The sequence below is a fragment of the Prionailurus viverrinus genome, chromosome B3 (assembly GCF_022837055.1).
Source record: "Prionailurus viverrinus isolate Anna chromosome B3, UM_Priviv_1.0, whole genome shotgun sequence".
In the NCBI taxonomy this organism is placed as follows: Eukaryota; Metazoa; Chordata; class Mammalia; order Carnivora; family Felidae; genus Prionailurus; species Prionailurus viverrinus.
This window is the reverse complement of record NC_062566.1, coordinates 32,496,789-32,517,651: the sequence shown is the minus strand read 5'-3', so window position 1 is coordinate 32,517,651 and position 20,863 is coordinate 32,496,789. Positions and strand designations below refer to the sequence as shown.

At 54.7% G+C, this 20,863-nt stretch overlaps 1 protein-coding gene across 2 annotated transcripts in view; it reads right to left on the bottom strand.

The window, feature by feature from the left end:
- The window catches only part of ITGA11 (integrin subunit alpha 11), a 129,293-nt gene that overhangs the window by 17,483 nt on the left and 90,947 nt on the right, over positions 1–20,863 (bottom strand). For both annotated transcript variants that reach the window (XR_007152818.1, XM_047861771.1), the window contains exons 11-20: positions 20,473–20,617; positions 17,649–17,797; positions 13,552–13,692; positions 13,108–13,311; positions 12,233–12,363; positions 8,442–8,608; positions 7,088–7,230; positions 5,596–5,706; positions 2,040–2,125; positions 95–302 (exon numbers count right to left, since the gene is read on the bottom strand). Coding sequence is in view for 1 of the 2 variants with exons in the window: in XM_047861771.1 (XP_047717727.1) it covers positions 95–302; positions 2,040–2,125; positions 5,596–5,706; positions 7,088–7,230; positions 8,442–8,608; positions 12,233–12,363; positions 13,108–13,311; positions 13,552–13,692; positions 17,649–17,797; positions 20,473–20,617 (1,485 nt within the window). In the remaining variant the exon portion in view is untranslated. The remainder of the gene's footprint in view (positions 1–94; positions 303–2,039; positions 2,126–5,595; positions 5,707–7,087; positions 7,231–8,441; positions 8,609–12,232; positions 12,364–13,107; positions 13,312–13,551; positions 13,693–17,648; positions 17,798–20,472; positions 20,618–20,863) is intronic.

Sequence of the window (20,863 nt, the reverse complement as noted above, 5' to 3'; positions counted from 1 at the left end):
TTGTGGGCAGCCAGCCAGGCCCCTTGGCTGGACCCGTCCTATCCTGCCTCTGCCCTTAGCCTCAGGAAGGCCAGGCAAGTTGCCAAGGTCTCACCTTCTGGATCAAGCTGGCAAACTGCAGGTTTGCTGACTGCGAAATATTTAGGACTGTGCTATAGGCATTCTCGCCCCTGTTCTCCAGCACAGCCTCCACTGCCACCCGCCGGCGCGTGCTCTCTATGATGAAAACCGCCGTGTCAAAGGTGAGCGTGTACGTGGAGCAGTCCTGCACAGGCTTCCTCAGCACCCTCTGGCAGTACTCCCTGTGGGAAAGAGACCACCAGGATCAGGCAGATGGAATGGGGAACGCAGGGCTGGGCCTCCCTACTCACGTATATGGAAGAGCTGACCTAGGCCGGCTAACTAGTGACTACGTCCCTGAAATGGCCGCAGAAAGAAGTTCCTGCTCAAACCTCAGAACTCCCCTTAAGTAACTTACCGATTGATGCTTTCTTCCGAAGTCTGAGGTGGGAGGAAGGGGAGTGTGAGAGGCGTGGAAAGTGTGAGTAGAAGAGGGAGGCTTCTCTCAGGTAGAGGCCAGAGGCAGGAGCCCTCAACCCTGTCCAGGCTTAGAATGACCTGGGAGCGTTTTACCCCTCCCCAAACCAATTAATCAGAGTCTCTGGGGATGGTGTTTGGTGCTAGGTATTTATATAGCACAGCTAGGCTGACAGCCAATGGTTATAGGTGACCAGTGACAAACGTTCTGTATACACTGAGGCCAAACATGTTCGAGATCCTCAGACACAGTGGTTCTTAAACTTCAGTGCATCAGAATCTCTTGGAAGACTTGTTTAAACACAGATTGCTGAGCTCCACCCCCGGAGTTTCTGATTCAGTAGGTCTGTGACCACCAGGCCCAACATTTGCATTTTTAACAAGTTCCAGGTGATGCTGATAATTGCTGATCTGGGACCACACTTTGGCAGCCAATCCGCTGAGGCCACGACCCTTCCCCAGCCAATCGGCTAAGGCCACGATCCCTATGAAACCTTTGTGCTTTTGAAACTCGCTCTCTCTCTCCCCGGTATCTCACCGCTGCGTCGGTGCAGGTGGGAGATTGAGCTTGAGCTAGCTCGAATAAAGGCTCTTTGCTTTTGCATCGGACTCGGCAGCCTGGTGGTCTTTGGGAATCACGAATTCTGGGCATAACAGTATATACCCTTCTCTACTCAGCATGTTTCCCTTTTGGCTTTGGCTACCAGGAAGCTCAGAGCCAAATGTCAAGACGATCTTGATTAGTAGCCTAGATGGTTAGAATATTTGCTTCTTCATCCTTCCCTAAAGTTTGTTTATGCTATATCTATTTATTGTATATGTCAGGGTATATATGTCTTCTACCTAAATATCACAGAGTTGGGTAAAAATTGAGCATGAATTATTTGAAAATATAGGGCGCCTGGGTGGCTCAATCGGTTAAGTGGCCGATCTCAGCTCAGGTCAGGATCTCGCGGTCCGTGAGTTCAAGCCCCGCGTCGGGCTCTGTGCTGACAGCTCAGAGCCTGGAGCCTGTTTCAGATTCTGTGTCTCCCTCTCTCTGACCCTCCCCCGTTCATGCTCTGTCTCTCTCTGTCTCAAAAATAAATAAACGTTAAAAAATTAAAAAAAAATATTACATAAATTTAAAATAGGACATTTTCTATTTTTTTCCCCTTCTTTGCTACAGAACCACAGGTCCTCGTCTCCAGCTTTTATCTGTTTGGTAGTAGAGGCTCCACAGAAAGGATTCCTTTTTCAAAACAAAGTTTGAGGAGGTAGGATAACTAGTAGTTTTCATTTTACAGAGGAACTGACTGAGGCCCAGAGAGGGAAGAGACTTGCCTGAAGCCACACAGGAGTGAGAGGCAGAGCCTGGGCTAGACCCAGGCTCCAAGTTCAGTGTTTGATCCATGCTGCCTGCAAGAAGGATGTGCAGGAAATAATCCAGCTCCCTGGGAGCCCTGGATCCACCAGCAGGGAGGGAAAGGAGTCAGGGTGGGGGCTGGGAGGGGCCAACTTACATGGCTGTGGGCAGGTCACTGCGGGCATCCAGCAGGAGGTCAGGGACGCAGTGCTCGTCCTCACTGCAGCCATTCCAGAAGGGCACCTGGGCCAGGGAAAGCCAGGGAGGGGTGGGTGGGCGGCCCTTTTTGCTGGGGGCCATCTCTCACCCCCACAGCACACCAGCTCCTCTCTCTACCACACTAGATACAGGCTTTGTCTTCTCTGCCCTTTCCACGGACACCACCCTGCTGTTCCTCGTGCTTTTGCCCAAGTGCCCTCCTCTAATAAATACATGGCTCAAAACTCAGCTCCTCCTGGGTCTCTCAACTGAGCCGGTAGCACAGAACACCCACCCGCCCCACAGGGTAGTTCCAGTCCACATTTACTGTGGAGGGCAAGGTCTTAGGTGCTGGGGATACAGGATGAGGAAGACAGCTTCTGCTGTCAGCTCATGGGGAAGAACTGTGTGAATAAATAATTATAGTGTGAAATGTGCAAAGAACAAAAACAGATCTGTGGGAGGGATAGGAGAGGCAGAGGGGAGGAAACAGTTATTTTGGTCTGTACCTGGTCAGAGAAGCCTTCAGGGAAGAGACAGTAGGTCAGAGTTCTGAAGGATGACCAAGTTAGCTGGATGGCCAGAGGGACAGGGGAGTCGGGAGGAAGGATGAGCCTGTGTAAAGGTCCTGAGGCATGAAGCAGCATGGTGCGTTTGGGAAATGATGGCTGGTTTAGTGTTGCTGTCGTGGGGGGGGGGGGGGGGAGAGGAGGGAGAGACGGACGGGTGGGGCCAGTTCTTACAGGGCCTCGGCATCATGCCTTGCAATGGACAGGAGTCACGACTGCTGGGCAGGGGAGGGGGAGGGACAGGACTGTCAGGCCTGCGTATTGAAGGCTGCGGCTGGGGGTGGATGCACTGGATCGAGGCTAGAGTCAGGGAGACCGCTGAGGAGGCTGCTAAGCGTTCATGTAAGAGAAGATGATGATGTTGGAGGCATCCAACATCTGGATATGGAGAGGAGACAACGGGTGAGGGCCGCCAGAGGTGGGGTCCCTAGGACCTGGAGTTCATCATAGCTAAGGAGGCAAAGGGCTCAGGACGTTGGCGGAGTCCCTTTGTCCGTGTGTGGGAGGATGGCCACACCGCTCATTTATACGTGGTGGGGTAGGCTGAGTTCAGTTCTGGGGCACGTTGAGTTTGACACGCCCGTGGTCCTTCCAGCTGAGGAGTGCGACTGTCCCTACCAAGGACACGGCCCAAAAAAGGGGAGGGGAAACAGGTGTCACAAAGGCCACACGGTATCCGAAACCCACGAGCTTTTCTCACAGGTGAGCTCCTTAGCCGCCTCACTCAGGTCCACACACGCGTCCGTGGACATGTTTCTGTCAAGCACAGCCCTCGGGTCGGCCGTCAAATGGCACACACTTACAGCGAGAAGCAGGCACGCAGCAGCCAGCAGAAAAGGCAGCACAGCCATGTGACAGAGGGCAGGGTGAGGCCACGCAGTGAAGGGACAGAGCGTAAAACACTGAGTCTGAGGACTCTTACAGCGGCCCCCAGGGGCTTCGCTGTAAGCTGGCACCCACGTGCCCCTCGGTGACGTCAAGTCTCTGATGAGATGCCCCCACCCCGCCTGGCAGGCTGCGTAAAAAGTGTGAAAACTATATTATAACCTTCAGAAGCATTTCCATCCAGTTGATTAAAAGGAATAATTAATGCGATAAGCAAACGCTACACTCAATTATGTGGAACAGCTCATTGCCCCAGGAGGCGAGCTGCCTCGGCGTGGAACAGACGCTAAGTAAGAATCTGCAGAAGAGCGACGGGCTGAGTATGTCTCCTTCGCTAGAGACTGGGCACTAGGAATCCAGATTAACAAGATTTTTAGCAATTTAGCCACTATTCAAAGCCCTCAATAATATGGCCCAGATTGTCTTTTTCAGACCTATTTCTCCTTGACATTTTTTAAATGTTTATCTGTATTTGAGAGAGAGAGAGAGAGAGACAGTGAGTGAGTGCGGGAGGGGCAGAGGTGGAGACACAATCGGAAGCAGGCTCCAGGCTCCGAGCTGTTAGCACAGAGCCCGACGCAGGGCTCGAACTCACGAACCGCGAGATCCTGACCTGAGCCGAAGGCGGACGCGTAACCAACTGAGCCACCCAGGTGCCCCCAGCCTGCTTTTTCCCACTTCCATGTCTTGGATATACTGTCAGCTCTCCTGGAAAAAAAGCCCACTCTTCCCATTTCTGCATAGCTGAATCTGGTCTATTCTTTAAGGTCCAGCCGACAGTCACCCCCTCCAGGAAGTCGCCCTGCCCTGTCACGTGATTACTCCATCACACTGCCTCTGAGCTCACCCCCGGCCTACAACGCTTACTGCCACCTTGCATGGATATCATGAGCTGGGCAGAGAGTGTGCCCTGCCCGTCAGTCTGCACTGTGGGCTTCCACATGCTTGGAGAATGAGTGGCAGGTTCTCATTCGTTTGCCGTAGCGGCTCTGTAATTACTGCGACGAGGAAAAACCTTAATGACTCAGCGTGTCACCTCTGCTCCTCTCCTGGCTCACTGATGAGGACTCCAGCCTTGCCAGGCCATTCCCCCCTTCTCGAACTGGGTAACATAACCTCTCTTATACGTCTGTGATGCAGAATCAGGAGAAAGGAGGGAAGGTGTGAGGGTTGAGGGCTGGGTGGTGGAGTCTGGGAGGTCTGGGAAGGCAAAGGGGGAGGAGCTGAACGCAAGGAAGGGGTGAATGGGAGCAGAGAGGGGCTTTCAGAAGCATTGCTGTCAGCCACCCGATCCTTTTATGTTGGAGAAATACAAGTAAGAATGTGAGTGATTCTGAAGTTGTTTGCCGGCGGGAGTCTATATAAAACTATGAAATTCTCAGAGACACTGCTCAGAGACTGGCCTTCAGAGGCCATGGTCTTTAGAGAGTTGTGGCGAATGTGAAAGTTGTTTCCCGAATCCTTAAGGCTCAGGAATTAGATGTTACGTGTTACAGATTTTGCCTGCTCTCCCAGCACAGCTCAGACAGAATTAAACTGTGACCTTTTCTTTGAGGGGGATTTCGGTGGGAGTTGGAGGTGTGGGGGGCATGTGAGTGTTCAATACCAGAACGTTCTGATGCCTCTGGAGCCAGGGGTTAGGGAGTGTGATTGAGGGGGCTGGAGCACAGCTGCTAGAACCTTCTAGGTGGTTGAATCACCTATTCTGGCCTCCAGTGCCCTCACCTGTAAATGAGGGAGGTGGGCGATTGAGACCTAAGGTCCCTTCTGGTTCTGTGATTCTCCGGGACCTGTTCAGAGCTCACCCTGTGCTGCGGATACAGGGGACCCTCCACCAGGAGAGGCCTGGCCCTCCCCTACAACACGTCCAGCCCGGGTCACAAGGGAGGAGGGATGGAGTCCTGTTGCGGGTTTGCAGGGCAGGAGACAGGAGGGTGCAAGAGGGGAAGAACTTTGTACAGGCGCACTCGGGATCTGGGCTTTGGGGAGGAGGTCGGGTGTGGCGGGGGGGGGGGGGGTTGCTGACGGCCAGGGCTGTGTGCCCCATGTGCCGGGATGTACCGAGACACGGAGGGTGGTGGGCCAGCCGTCGTCCAGCATGGGGCCGTGGTCCGGGTCCTCCAGGGAGTACTCGACCGAGAAGGCCACCGGCTTCACATAGTCAGCAGTGTCCTGTGTGGGAGGAGATGAGGGAGACGTGAGGAGGCGTGGGGTGCCCATTTCTGGGCCAGGACGCTGAGAGAAAATGTCCACTTTCCTAACACAGGAGGGCCGCTTCCCTGTCGGCCTCAGGGTGAGTCCGGGATGAGGGGGTGTGCTGGATGGATGGAGGTTCAGCAAAAGCTCCCGCTCGGCCTTCAAGGCGGGGCACCTCCCCCCCCCCGCCAACTCAGTTCCTCGGCCTCCAGGGAGCCAGGCTGGGCCCACCACCCCATGTGTACACCCTGTCCAGAGCCCTTACTCCGTCTGGCTCCTTATATGGCATTCGAACTGCCTCTGTGTGCTGATCTCCCTCCTTCAGAAGCACTTGGCACAGGGCTTCACGAATGCATTGAATCAATGAACGAACAAATGTGTGGACAAAACAGGGGCTGTTCCAGTGGGGGTCCGGGTATGGTTGGTAAAGAAGGGGATGCTTAGAGATGCCTACAAAATCTCCCGCGTGGAACCCAGATCCTGACACGAGTGGCTTCTTTGTTTCAGGGCAGTGACCCTCAAACTGGAGGTTTTCCATCCCCGGGGGTGGGGAGGGAGGGCGCAGCAAAACCCTGAGTGCTGAGCCCAACCCCTAGTTTCTGATGCTGGCGGGTCTGGCGTGGGGCTTGGAAACATGCATTGCTAACAGGTTCCCATGTGATGGGGATGCGGCTGGTCCGGGGGCCCATGCTTTGAGAACCAGGACAACAAACACCTCAGGGGGGGGCCACATATTAACGGACACAAGGACCTCCCATATCTGCTCACTTTTCCGACTTTTGGCCTTTGAACCACGGGGGTCGGATGGGCTCTTAGTGCCCCCTGCTTGCATCTTAAGGCTGGAGCAGTGGCCTGGGCATTTGGAGTTTCTGGATGAGGCAGACCTCCTATCCTCCTCCTCATCCGTGAAATCAGGCACCAGGCCACTGCTGGTTCCCCCTCTCTGCCAGGCTGGCTGCTCTCACCTCCTCCTCCCTGCTCGTCCCCGCTATGAGCCTGTCCTACCTGGTCCTCATCTTTAGCCAATGCCTGCTTCCATTCCCTCCGGCCATGGCCCCCGCACCCTCTGTGAGCCCTCACCGAGCCCAGATTTCACCCTCTGCTAAGGAAACGGCAGACATCACAGGGCTGGGGAAGAAGGGATTTTGGAGGTGGGTACCAGAAGTGATAGATAGTGTGTCCCAGTAGGGCATGAATATGGGGGGGCGGGCAAGGTCTGGGACAGTGTACCCCAGCTGGGCCTCCTGAGGCCCCAGCTGAGCTCTCTGCCTCTCCCATGGCAGCACCTCGTCCAGCTGTGTCCCCTCCCTGTTTGACCTTGGTCTCTGCTGGTGGGGCTACTGGGCGTCAGGCTCACCAGGACATGGAAGTTGATCCGCTCACAGTGCTGCTGGCTGGAGGAGAGCAGGACAGCTCGGTTGGTGTATCGGTCCCCGCCCTCATCCAGGTGGGCCCGCGGCGTGTACCGCCTCTCATCCATGGTGGCGTTGTATCTGATGCCTGGAGGAGGGAGAGGGCAAGACCATGAAGGCGGAGCCACGTTTCCACTCAAGACTCTGCCTGTCTTTTAAGAGAGCCTCCTGCAAGCCAGCCTCCTCCAGGAAGCCCTCCAGGCTGGCCGGGGAAGAGCCTCTTCTCACGAGGCCCTAGTGTGGGTGGGAAACTCCGGTGCAGAGAGTGAGAAAGGAGAAAAAGGAGGGGTAGATGGGACTGGCAATGAAGGGAAAGAGACAGAGATGTAGGAGAAATCAACGTGGTGGAAGAGGAGACAGAACGAGCGGCCAGGGCGATGCCCTCGTTTGAGCCCCTCCTGGAGCGCTGGACGTCCCCGTCTCTCCCTTCACCTTCCCAGGTCCCGTCAGGTGTGGGTCAGAGCCTCCACAGGCCGCAGTTCCCACCCCACGAGCCCTTCCCACTAGCGGCTCCAACCTAAGACACTGCTCTGGGGTTGAAGGCCTGCAGCCTCCTTCCCTGTAACTGGGCTGATCTTTTGCCAAATCCAGGAAAAGCCTCGTCTCGTCCCCTGTACCCCAGCCAGCCCTCTGGGTGCACCGATTCTTGCACCTTCCTCTTTTTATAAACAGAAGTTGAAAGGAGCACACAGCCACCCAGGCTCGCCTTTACCTCTCCCCCACCCCCCCCACCCCCCATCCTTCTGGTGAGCCCTGCTCCCTGGCTGAGAAGTTTTCAGAAATCCCAGTTTCCTGCAGTCTGGTCCCAGAACCTGCAGCTATCACTTCCTGGGGGCGACTGGGTCCAGGGCTGCCGTGAGTAGGCGCCTGGCTCAGAGGGAAACTGCCCTGCCCTAGACCGACACCCACTCTGAGCAGTGACCACTCCCACTGGGGGTTTCATCTGTCTGACCCTCTCGTTTCCTGCTTCCCCTCCTGGGTCTGACTCTTCCTCTGCATCCTGGCTGTCCCAGTTCCCTGTTCTCGTCCCAACTTTGCATCCCAACTCTTTCCTTCTTCCTCTGGCCCCTCCCTTGCTGGTCACTGCTGCTCACTGCCATCCCCTTGCTTCTTGGAATTAGATCATCAAATGCAGTCATCAAGGTGGCTCGAGTTGTGACCTGGCCCTTAAAACCTATTTCAGTGAAAGCCCTGGTTTTGAAACAGAACAATCCCAAAGTCTACGAGAGGTGGGGGGGGGGGGGGGGGCGGTGGCGGTGGAGATCGGGGCTGGGGGGAGCGGGGAGAGGCCTGGTTTACCGACTGTGTCCGTTTTGAAATGGGGTGCCAGGAACACGGGCGTGAAGCAGAGGAAGGCGGCCAGGCAGGTGGCGTCCCTGCCACTGCGTTTGCAATCCCTGTGGAAGATGTTGATCTTGGACGGCTCAAAGTGGAGGCTGGCGTTGATCTGAACCACGGGACGGGACCTGGAGCAGAAGAAGGAGTAGCTGGAGGGTGGGACGTGTGGCTGCTGCGGGGGCCCAGCAGAGCGGGGGACGGAGGCGGTGGGAAGCGGATGGAAATGGGATCTGGAAAATCTTGGAGGAGGGCGGAGAGGGGCCCCGGAAGTTAAGGTTTTGGGCAAAACAGGGACAGGTGGGTGGAGGGCAGCCACATAGCCCCTGGAGGCAGCCCTTCGACATTTCCCAGGGGCTGTATTTGCTGCAGACCACACTGACTGCCTTCTGCCTCCTCATCCCATCCCTGGACAGCCATTAGAATAATCTGGAGAGTTGTAAAAAGCCCTGATGCCCAGTTTGTCCTCCAGATCAAATCAAATCAGGATTGGCATCGACATGTCTGAAAGCAGTGCCTCTCGAATTTGAATATGCTCGCACATCTCCGGGGGATCTTTAAAATGCAGATCCTCACCCAATAAGTGGGGACCAATTCTGTATTTCCAGTAAGCCCTCAGCTGAAGCTGTTGCTGTTGGCCCAGGCCCAAGCTTTGAAGAGCAAGGTGTTAACGCTTCCAGGTGGTTGCAATGTGTGGCCAAAGTGGAGAACCATTCGCTGTTGGAGAGATTCCCCATCTATCCACCCGACATGACCCTATCCAAGCAGGCATGGAAATGCAAATGTATTCTTGTATTGGTCTAAGGAAAACATAGTCAGAGAACGAAGTACACCACCTCTCCGAAGCATGCGTTTCTATAACAAGAAGGAAGTGTAGCGTGATTATCTGTGCTAATGCCCCGCTCTTAGCCTGAGGAATTGTGCCTCTCCTGCGCTGTGCCGTGGAGAAGGGGGTTTGGGTCTTGGCTCCAGGGTTCCTCACGGACCTCGGGCAGGTCACGTGATCTGAGGGGGATGTGAGAGCCAAAGGTGGTAAGTGAGAGGGGCCCTTTGTGTAAAGTGTAGAGTGCTGTGTAAACACAATAGCTTACATTAGCGGTTCCCAAACTTGGCTGCCCGTTGGAAACAGATACCTGGGGAATCTTGAAAGTTTACCGCGTGCCTGGGCCCCTTCCCTAGACGTTCTGCTTTACGTGGTCTGGGTAGAGCCCGGCCTGTGAGAGTTTGAAAAACTCCCGGTTTGTGACAACACAGTTGGGTCTAGAGGGCATGATGTGAAGTGAAATAAGTCAGACGAAGACAAACACCGTATGCCTTCACTTATATGTGGAATCTAAAAAGCGAAACAAACGAATAAACCAACAAAGAGCAGCACTAGACCTATAAATACAGAGAACAAACTGAAGGTTGTCAGAGGGGAGGGGGAGGGGGAGTTGGGCAGAAGGGGGGAAGGGGATGGGGCGCCTGGGTGGCTCAGTCGGTTAAGCGGCCGACTTCAGCTCAGGTCATGATCTCGCGGTCCGTGAGTTCGAGCCCCGCGTCAGGCTCTGTGCTGACAGCTTGGAGCCTGGAGCCTGTTTCAGATTCTGTGTCTCCCTCTCTCTGACCCTCCCCCGTTCATGCTCTGTCTCTGTCTCAAAAAAATAAATAAACGTTAAAAAAAAAAATTAAAAAAAAAAAAAGAAGGGGGGAAGGGGAGAGGGCGGTACAGGCTACTGGTTGTGGACTGTATATGTCATAGGGGTGAAAGGCGCCACATAAAGAATATAGTCAATGATATTACAATAGGTATGGTGACAGGCTGTACTTGTGGTGAGCACAACATAATGTATAAACTTGTCGAGTCACTATGTCGCACACCCGAAACTAATATAATGTGTGCATCGCCTATATGCGAATTAAAAAAAAGAGAGAGAGAGAAGCTCCCAGTCGATCCTAACGGGGCAGTTTGAGATCCACAGGGTTGGATCCCAGAGTCTTCCCAGAAGGCCCGGACCCACAGTTGTACTGCTGAGGTAGCACTTAGGTTTAGACCTCAAAAGTTGGAGCTTGCATGGGTCCTTTCTGCAGACTGATTCTCTTGGGGTGTGTGTGCATGTGTCTTGTTTCCTGTAAAGGACTTGGTTTGTGTGTCATCCTCCTGACCTGCTAGGCCATGTCTACCGCCTACCCTGGGTCTTGCTCACCCGGAACCAACACACTGAACCTCTACCGCCCAAGCCGCTCTTGCTGTCACCCCCAGAGATCCATGAGCCCCAATATGCGAAGGGGACCTTCAGAGAGAGGCCGTGGCCCCGGTGCACGGCACCCCCAGTGCTGCCTTTAGATGGCCTAGCGGTGTGGGGCAGTGAACGCTCTGGCCATGGAGGATGGGGGGATACGAGGATCCCCCAGATACACTGCTCTCCCTCCTCCCCTACAATGGTCTGTTGCAAGAAGCAGAGATGTGTCCCACCTCGCTGGAGATCCAGTGAGCAAGTGAGGCCCCACTCACACCTGCTCCCCTTTTCTGCTTCAGCATCCTTGACCTTCACCTCTGCCTCTGGGATGAGGCCCTTCCCAAAGCATTAGCATGACCTCTAGTCTGGGGCTCTGTTTTCTAGGGAACCCAGGCTAAGACATCTCCCAACCGGGCCATAATATTCTTGGCGACTGAGAGCGAGTCCACTCCTTCATTCTCCCCGAGGAGTCGTTAGGATACCTCTGTTTCGTGCCTTTTTAAAGTTGTATGAAAAATGGGTCTGTGTTCATATAAAATTACACGCAGGTGGAAAAAGATGGGTTGGAAATATGCCAAAATGCTAACAGTGGTAATGTGAAGTGGATGAAGCCCTGAGTGAGTTCTTTCTTTATTATATAATTTTTAAGTTATTGGATTTATAATGAAAAATAGCTCATCAACATACATGAAAAATTAAGCCTTTTCTGGCTCAAAAATTGCCAACACATCACATGACAAAATATATGGACTTTTAGAAAGCTCCTTTTTTTTTTTTAAAGCTGTAGACCATTGCTAAAGAGAGGCCCTGAAAAAAGAAAGAAAGAAAGAAAGAAAGAAAGGAAGGAAGGTAGGTCCTGAGTGCAGATGGGTGGCAAATATCTGATGCGCTGGTGCAGAAATGAGACCCTCAAAAAGGAAAGAAGTCCGAAGGGGTTTGGAGGAAAGAAATCTGTATTACATAAAGATTATTTCACACTAGGGGAGAAGGGAGATCCTTCCAGCTGATAAGAATATCCTCAGCCTGTCCTTTAGGTAGCTTGAAAACCTGAAGTGGAAGAAGAGCCCAAACAGCCAGAACTTTTGGGACAAATTCTAAGAGGGGCTTTTGGACACTATAATCTTAGAACTCTGTGGGAAGAGGGATTTGGACTTCAGACAGCTTACAGTGATTCCACAGAAAGGAAATTTGTAATCACGAGAGGATTAAGAACATGAGGATTAAGAGGGTGAGTTTGGCTGACAATGATTAAAGACAAAGGGACAAAGGTCCTGAAGAATATTTTTAAAACCCGCTGTCTGGGCGCCTGGGTGGCTCAGCCAGTTCAGCATCTGACTCTTGGTGGGGCCCTGATCTCAGGGTCGTGGGAAGATGGCTCTGCACTGAGTGTGGATCCCGCTTCAGATTCTCTCTCCCTCTCTCTCTCTGCCCCTCTTCCCTGCTCTCTCTCTCTCTAAAATAAATAAAAACAACAGGCCCCTTCCCCCTCGCCCCCCGCCAAACCCCGGTGTTCATCCTGACCCTCAGCGAACCCACCACAAAATCACAGCATTGCCAAGGGCGCCCACCGCCAGGTCCACCAGCCCATCCTCGTTGAGGTCCAGCTGTCCGTGGATGCTGCAGCCAAAATACTGGAGGCCGGGAACCAAGTCGGAGGCGGCAATTCTCTGCAGGAAGTGGGAAGAGAAGGCCAGGCATGGGCACTGTTCACACAGGGCAGGACAAGACAACCCTCGGGGAAACTAAAATCGGGAGCGCTGGAGAGAGCCCTTTGGAACCATCAGGAAGCTTTCGGCCCAAAGCCCAAACAGACCCCGCTCCTGGTCTGTCTGTCACGGCACCTAACGTCAAGTCATTCTTTTGGATTAAGATCTCGCGTCTTAAAAGGGTTCCCCATTAAGTGTAAATACATGTTCCCTGGCAGGTAACCCAGCGGCCTCCCTGACCATGGTGTGTTAGACTACCTTACTAACAAAATACGTAGGCAAAAGTGAGGACCCTGAGGGCATGGGACCCGAGATGGGTCCCTCTTGAGGCGGGCAAGGTTTCCAGCATGTGGCATTTCCAGAGAAAAGCAAGCCCACATGGGAATTCTCCACTCTCTGTCAACTGTCCGTGTGTGTGTGTGGGGGGGGGTGGGGGGTGGGGGTGGGGAGTGAGGTTAGGGTCCCTGGGGTTTTGTTGTTGCAGGGGGAGATAAAGCTACGCAGGGAGAGGGTGCCCGCAGGGGTGATGGGAAGGTCCAGAAGACAAATGCACCCGTTTCAAAATCCCGACTCGAGGCAACTAGAGCTAGGCCAGACTGGGGTCTTTTCCTGCAGGAGGGCACAGAAGAGGCTCCTGAACCGGATGCTCCAGCAGGAGCGGCCAGGACTCCTGGTCCAGCTCCAGCTGTGGACGGGGAGCGGCACCTGCTTCGGCGTCTTTAGGAGGCTGGCTCGGAAGCCGTGGAAGATGTAGACGGCTCCTCCGTGGTTGTCCTCCAGAGGGGCTCCCACCACCACGTCGTTGTAGGAATCCTGATTGAGGTCCCGAACCGAGGCTATGGAGGACCCGAATCGGGCATTCTGGTAGCCGTGGGAATCCTTCAGTGTTCCGTTATAAACAAACCGGTTCTGCGAAACCAGGGGTGGAAAAAGGCTCGGGCTCAGGGGGATGTGGCAAGGACCCTCAAGGTCATGGTCCCCTCTGGCCTGCAGCACCTTGTCTCCAGCCCATGTTCCCCAGAATTCCTGCTCTCCCCGGCCTGGCTCAGTGGGTGGGCACTGGCCTCTCGGGGTGCACCCAGTGAAGGCAGGGCGGGGCCAGGTGCCTCAGAGGGCTCTGCCCCCCGCCCCCACCCCCCGCAGTAGTACCTGTCTCAGGGTGTAGACGTACACCCGGCCCCGCTCTCGGCCCTCGCTGAAGTACATGGGGGCGCCCACCAGCAGGACATCAGTCACCCCGTCGCCGTCGATGTCCACAGAGGTGATCTCGCTCCCGTAGTAGGAGCCTATCTGCAGCACAGGGGTGGGAGAGGGTAGTGCGCTGGGCTGCACAGGGAGCCGAGGACGCCCTTCCACGCGGAACTTGGGTGAACAAAGACAAAGGGTCCTCCCCTTCTCACCCCCCTCTCCCCTCCCATGGAGTGGACTCACCTATTTTCACTTGGTCCCATCTTTCCCTCTTTCCTCCTCTTTTTTTTTTTTAAACGTTTATTTATTTATTTAGAGAGAGAGAGAGAGAGAGAGACAGAGAGAGAATGAGCAGGGGAGGGGCAGAGAGAGAGAGGGAGAGAGAGAATCCCAAGCAGGCTTCAAGCTGTTGGCACTGAGGCCCACTTGGGGCTCAATTTCATGAACGGAGAGATCATGACCTGAGTCGAAATCACAAGTCAGATGCTTAACTGTCTGAGCCACCCAAGCGCCTCTCTCTCCTTTTTTTTTTTTTAAAGTTTATTTATTTTGAGAGAGAGAGAGAGAGAGAGAGAGAGCAGGGAGGGGCAGAGAGAGAGAGAGAGAGAGAGAGACAGAGAGAGAGACAGAGAGAGAGAATCCCAAGCAGGCTCCACAGTATCAGCACAGAGCCGGACTCGGGACTCCATCCCGCGAACTGAGATCATGACCTGAGCCAAAATCAAGAGCCTGACACATAACTAACTTAGCCACCCAGGCGCCCCAACCCTCTTGTCTCCCTCTGTCATCCCACCCCCTCCACCTCTTCTTTCTTCCCATTGGTTAATTTTATGGATTGCCATTTATTCTGTTTGTAAGCAGCACGTATCATGGCAAAAAATGAGCAAAATTAGAAAAAGGTATGAAGAAGAAAATAAAAGTGACCCGTTGTCCAAACATCCAACTATACGTCCCATGTTATAACGTTTTAGTGTATTTTCACCAAGTCTGTTTTGTCTAGAGTGTGTGGTTTGTGTGTGTGTGTGTGTGTGTATGGCTTTATTTTCACAGTCTGGGATCATACTATATACAGAGCTTATATATGATTTTTGAATAAAGCAATGGGTCATGAGCACTTTCTCCGTGACGTGTTATATTTTTTCCTACAACATGATCATTGGTGGTTTTATAATATTCCAAATTATGCATGTGCCACGTGTATAATCAATCCTCTTGTTGGACACGTGGCTCATTTCAATTTTTTTTTTTTTAGTTTATATTTTGAGAGAGAGAGAGCAGGGGAGGGGAAAAGAGAGAGAGAGAGAGAGAGAGAGAGAGAGAGAGAGAGCAGGGGAGGGGAAAAGAGAGAGAGAGAGAGAGAGAGAGAGAGAGAGAGAGAGAACCCCAAGCGGGCTCTGTGCTATGAGTGCAAAGCTGGACGCTTTGGATCCCAGGAACCATGGAGATCACGACCTGAGCCGAAACCAAGAGGTGGACACTGAACCCACTGAGCCACCCGGGAGCCCCAAGGCTCGTTTCGATTTTTAACGTTACAAATATCCTGGGAATAGCACCTTGGACAGGAGATTATGTTTTCTTTTTAGCATTTGAGCACTCTGTGTTCCTCTCCCACCTTGGGGGCCGTGCCCCCCCCCCCCTTCAATGAGGGGGCCACTCACCTATTCAAGTCAGAAAGCTGAGGGTCCTCCCCGGCTCCACCGCCACCTCTCCCACCCGCAGGTTCCCAGCAAGCCCTGCCTGGAGTGCGCCAAACACGTCCCGAGTCCGTCTGCTTCCCTCCTCTGCGGTCTCTTCCCCAGGAGAGGCACCTCTGCCGAAGGACCCCCTGCCTCACCCTCCAGTTCACCCCTGCGGGCAGCCAGAGTGGCTTCTAGCAGCTGACCACACCACTCCTTTGCTTTCAGAGGGGTGCAGGGGGAAGTCCAAGTTCTTCAGTGTGACCCTCTTGGACCTGCCTCCCTCCCTCCCTGGCCTCTGCCTACACCCCCTCCCCGCCCTGCACTTCCAAGTTCCCACACTCGCTCCTGACATTCCCAGTGATTTCTCCCAAAGCCCCGGGCCCTGGCTGGGTTCCAGGCTTCCCTCTGCACATACTTTTCTCTTGTCTGCCCGCTCTCCCCTTCTCCCTTCCAGACAATGTCACCGCCCTCAGGTCACTTCCTGTTAGAAGCTGGCCCTGGCCTGCCCTGCCATTTCCCTTTCCACTGCCTGCAAGGGGTGCCCCTCTGCAATCACCCCCAGCCCCATACTAGCACCTGTTCTCCACCCCCGCCCCCACCCAAGAGTGGGCACCCTGTTCCTGCTGTGTCTCCTCCAGGCCTGGGCATAGACAATAACATAACAAATATAATAAATGTTTACTGGACCAGCGGGTCACTTAGGAAGGACAAAGGAGTCCCTCCCAGGGACAGGCCTGTGTGACACGCTTTACAGCCTCAGGTTAGCTCATATGAGCCTCATGCTACCTTAGGAGAGATCACTGTCCTCATTTCACAGGGAACAAACTGCAGCTCAGTGAATTTGAGTCACTTGCCCAAGGTCAGATGGCTGGCTACAGCCAAACTGGGTTGAAACTCCGGTCTGACATCCGAGCCCGTGATACTCCCTCCCCCAGCCGCCTCCTGGCGTAGGGTGCTTTCAGGAGAAATCCATCATCCGGCATTAAAAGCTTTTAACTGAGGAGAAAGATAGAAAATACGGAAGAGGGGAAAAGGGAAATTCTAAACACAGGGTGGGGGAGGGAAGAGCTATCCCTACCTAAAATAATTAAGAGGCAGACAGAGCAAATAAGGGAGGAGTGGGGGGAGGCATTTGTCTAAATATGTGGCCTCAGCTATGTGGGTCACGGTGATTTGGAATCCACTTAATTTAGCTGCCTTCAGCACTGCGGTTTCTCGTTCGGATGTTGGAGGCAGAACCAGGCAGTAAAAATGTCATAAATTCATCAGCAAATTCCCTCCAGCTCTCAAGGTCTAGCCTTGGATTCCCGAAGAGCCAGCCCTGGGCAGAGTGTGGGCAGGCAGGCTGGAGGCTGGGGGACAGAGCAGTGCCCCAGGTCTGCCAGTGCCCTTGAGACGGGAAGGGGAAAGAGAATGATGGCTTCCTGCACCTGGAGGGACTTTGGTTAGACCCAGGGAGGAGCCTGTCCTCATGGTGACAGGCCAAGGGCAGGGGGCAGGGCTGTTCCTGGGCTCCGCAGAGCCGAAGGTGAGCTGGGAATGATGGGAAGGGCCTGGCTAAGGCCCAGCCCAGGCCCAGGGTGCTGTGGATGCTAAGTGTGGCCAGGTGGGGGTCGGGGGGCTGGTTTGGGGTTGTCAGGGGTCAGGAGGCAGTATCATGCAGAAAAGTCCTGGATTCTCAACCCGACCCAGCCTCGAATCCACCATGTAACCTTGGAAAAGGGTTGTGGCGTCTCAGGACCACAGTTCCCCTCAGCTGTTGGCATGGCTTGGATCAGAAGAACCCTGTTTCCCGATCTTTCACTACCAGTGACTCTTACAGCTTTTCAGTTGGCATTCATGACCACCCAACACGAGACTCTTAGCGACACAGTCTGGTTCCCACGCGGCCCAGGCAGGGCAGGGGCTGTACCACTCTGCACTGTTCCCATTCCAGGAACAGGAAAGAGCTGGTGGGCCCACGGGGCCTCGCTGTGGGTGCGTTTGCAGCTGCTCCCGCTTCTGGCAGCATGAAGGCGGGCATGAGGAACGTGACCATCCCCCCGGGATGCCTAGGGGCCCTGGCAGCCCGAGCTGGGGGCCTAGGTGCTGCCTCTAACCCTGAACTCTGGATGTGAACAGAGAGAAGCTGGCAGCCAGGGGCAGAGGTCTGGCACCAGAGACAAGAGGCAAACAGATTCTCCCGGGTTCTTGCTGTCGCAGGGACCACGGCCTGGCTTTCTGGGGATGAGACAGTCCAGCTCCAAGGCTGGTATGAAGGAGGTGTGTGACCCCCAACCAGGAAGGATGTCTGCGAGGGAAGAGCAGAGCCCCTGCCAGCCCAGCCTTGCCCACATGCCCTCCCGCCCGGCCCCTGCCCCCAGCCTCCCCCTCCATTACCTGTTCACCCCGCAGGGCCTGGTGGATGGTGAGAGTCCGGTTGTTGTGCATGGTGAACAGGATGGCTTTGCCCGTGTGGTTGAACCGGGGTGCTCCTGCCACGTACACCCGCCCCTGCCTGGAGGACACGACCGACGTGACTGTGTACCCTGCCACGGGAGGAAACAGGCTGGTCTCTGCCCCAGCTCCTCGGCTGCGCCTGAAGGGCCAGCCCAGGGAGTGCATTCAGGGCAGGCTGAGCAGATGTGAAGCAGCGGGGTGGTGTTTCCTAGGAACAACTGGGGAGGCCTGGAAGAGGCAGGGCTCAGGAGGGGGGTAGGGAGGGTAGGGAGAACTCATGCGCCCCACCCCCTGCTGGAGGAAGCCAAGGAAGCCAGGTGGGGCTACGAAAAGGCACTGCTGACCTGGAATGTGCATGTGCCCCCGGCCCCTTCACCCGCGTCCCTGAGACGTGTGAGAGAGAGCAGGGAGGAGGGAGGTGATGGGCCCTGGCCGCGCTTCATCTCGTATGGGGCAGGCTTTGATTTGCAATCTCCACCAACTGTCTCTCTCAGGGACCCGCCAGTGTCCTCACTACTGCAACCTGCTGCTGGGTGGTCTGGAGAACTACAGCACTGGCTGTCCAGGTGGGAGAAGCCGCTCCACTGGGCATCGACGTGGGGTCCCAGCGACTCTTGTGGCCCCAGAGCTTTGCCGCCTCAAAGGATGGAGCCCCCTCCTCTCAGTCCCACATATACGCCACGTGAAAGAGGAAGAAATGGAAACCAGGGGCTCTTTTGGAAAGGCCACCAATCCGTGTCCTCAGGATGGCTTTGCCCTATCACTACCCAGCATGGGGGACGCATGCAAAGCCTAGAGCCCCACTTTCTGCCAGATGGTTGAGAGTGGATCCCGGTTTTTAGATGCCTCGTCAGTTCTGGGCTGCTTCCTGGCAAACGGATGTCTCTTTCTGCCATGTGTGCACGTGCGTGGGCATATGTGGGTAACACTACCACTATGGTTCCGCTGGTTGCTTGTATAGCAGCTGCAGGATGTGTAGACGGGTTCATTCAGTGGCTGGGAGAACAGGTGCAGTAGGGCGAGCTACTCTGGTTCCAGACACGGTATTTTTGACTCTTAAAGGTGTATTCTGGGAAATGGGGCTCGAAAGGTCAGCGAAGCCAGAGTGTTGCATAGGCTGTGTTGGTTGTGTATTAACACAACCATAAATATATGAGGGTAGGGTGGGATCAGCCTTGCAGAGTGGGGCCGAGGTGTCTTCTGAGCCCTCAGTGGTGCAGCTGAAAATGTTCCCAATTAGCCCTGGGCTTTGGGCTTCCTCAGAAGGAGACACAGCAGTCATGGGAAGGGCTTGGGGGCCGAATGTCCTAGGGGCAGGCGTGGGCCTCCCAAAGCAACAAGCAGCATTGAGAACTTCCTGCTTCCCACAGTCTGCTGGCTGTAGCTTACATTTCCATGTGGTTCTTTGGCCAGCAGGCAGGGCCATCCTGAAAGCTGGACCGGCCTCCCAGAAGGCCTGACAAGATGACAGAAATCCATACAGTTTTCTTGCCGGGAGGCGGAGAGCCTGGTCGCCCAGTCTCCTTCCTCCAAACCTCCCCTCTCCCTTGGGGCATGTAGGAAGGAATCTTCCAGAGACCCCAGACCCTGCCCTCATGGATGAGCCCCAGAGGGAGGAGGAAGGAAGAAGGGCTGTGACTGTGGGTAAGGCAAGATAGTTGGGCCTCATGAGGGTTTTTTGGTCTGGTTCTACCCCACTAGGGCCCCCTGGGAGGAGGAAGACAGTTATGCTGGGCCAGGAAGAGGTGGATTCATCCTGCTGCCCCTCACTCAGATACCTTCACTATCTCCCTACTACCAACATGAAAAGGCTCCAACTCCTTAACCTGGCGTTCGAGGCTTCCTGCTGCAACCTGCGCCAACCTGCCTTCCCCTCCCCCTCCTGCTCCACCCCTCTGTTCCATCCTGGTCTACTTCCTGTGTCCTGACCCCGCCTAGCACTTTCCACACCTCCCCCCCTTTGCTTGAACCTTCTTGGTCTATTCAGTCTTTTTCTGCCTCAGAGACCCGGTGTCAGCCCCAGAACGTGTGCAGTGGGGGCCAGAGTGTGCCGGCCACTGGTCCACGACCACCCACAGTGCTGGTCCTGCTCACTTGGGCCCTGGACACCAATGTTATCGAGAGAGAGAGAGAGAGAGAGAGAGAGAGAGAGAGAGAATGATTGGGGAGGGGCAGAGAGAAAGGAAGAGAATGAACCCCAAGCAGGCTGTGCACTATCAGTGCAGAGACCAGGCAGGGCTCGATCCCGCAAACCTCAAGATCACGATGTGAGCTGAGATCGAGAGTCGGATGCTTAACTGACTGAGCCGCCCAGGCGCCCCTATGCTGCTCTTTAATGTCTGCTTCCAAAGTGCTTAACGGGAAGTGACTTCTGCCTTGATGGTGAACGTTAACAATAAAAACGAACATGGACTTCTCCACGTGCATGTTGCCTTGGGAGGTAGCTCAGCGTGCCCAAACCCTAGCCAAGGCAGAAGGTTTTAAAGGCACACCAACAGTGGGCCTGGTGTCTAGAAGCATCGACTGAGGCACATTTCAGGTAAAGGTGCTTTGCTTACCATTTATTCTACCTATTTATTGAGAGCCCGTTGCATGCCGGGCATGGTGCCAGGTGTGGATACCAGGCTGAAGAGGCAGCGGCCCCTGACCTGTGCCTGGACATTCGCAGGATATTCACAGACAGGTCCTTGTTTCACGTGGGGGCACGTTCCCCTGGGCCTCTCCTCGCCCGCGCCCATTCGCCACACTTAGCTTGGGCTCTTACCTAGATAGGCGCCATGATTCTTGAGCTCCTCGGGAAATTCCTTCAGGTAGGACTCGCGGAAGGGAATGACCTTCCCGCCACTGGTCTCCTTCAGCACGGCTCCGTTCCAGTCATAGGCGCCAACGGCTCCCAGCAGAATGCCGTCCTGACATCGGGGAGGGGACACACATCAGCTCGTGTCCCCGGGGGGCCCCTTGCTGGGAAGCCACCTCCAGGTTCTGCACAATGAAGCATCCACCACAGCCTCTTTGGGCACCTTCTCCTGTGTTCACTATTTAACTGACTTCCAGGCAGGGTTCTTGACTTTTGAATGAGGCCAGGACCGTCCACCCCATCCTTAGCACAAAATGGATCAAACAAAGGAATGTTCTAGAAATAGACTCCACCTCTA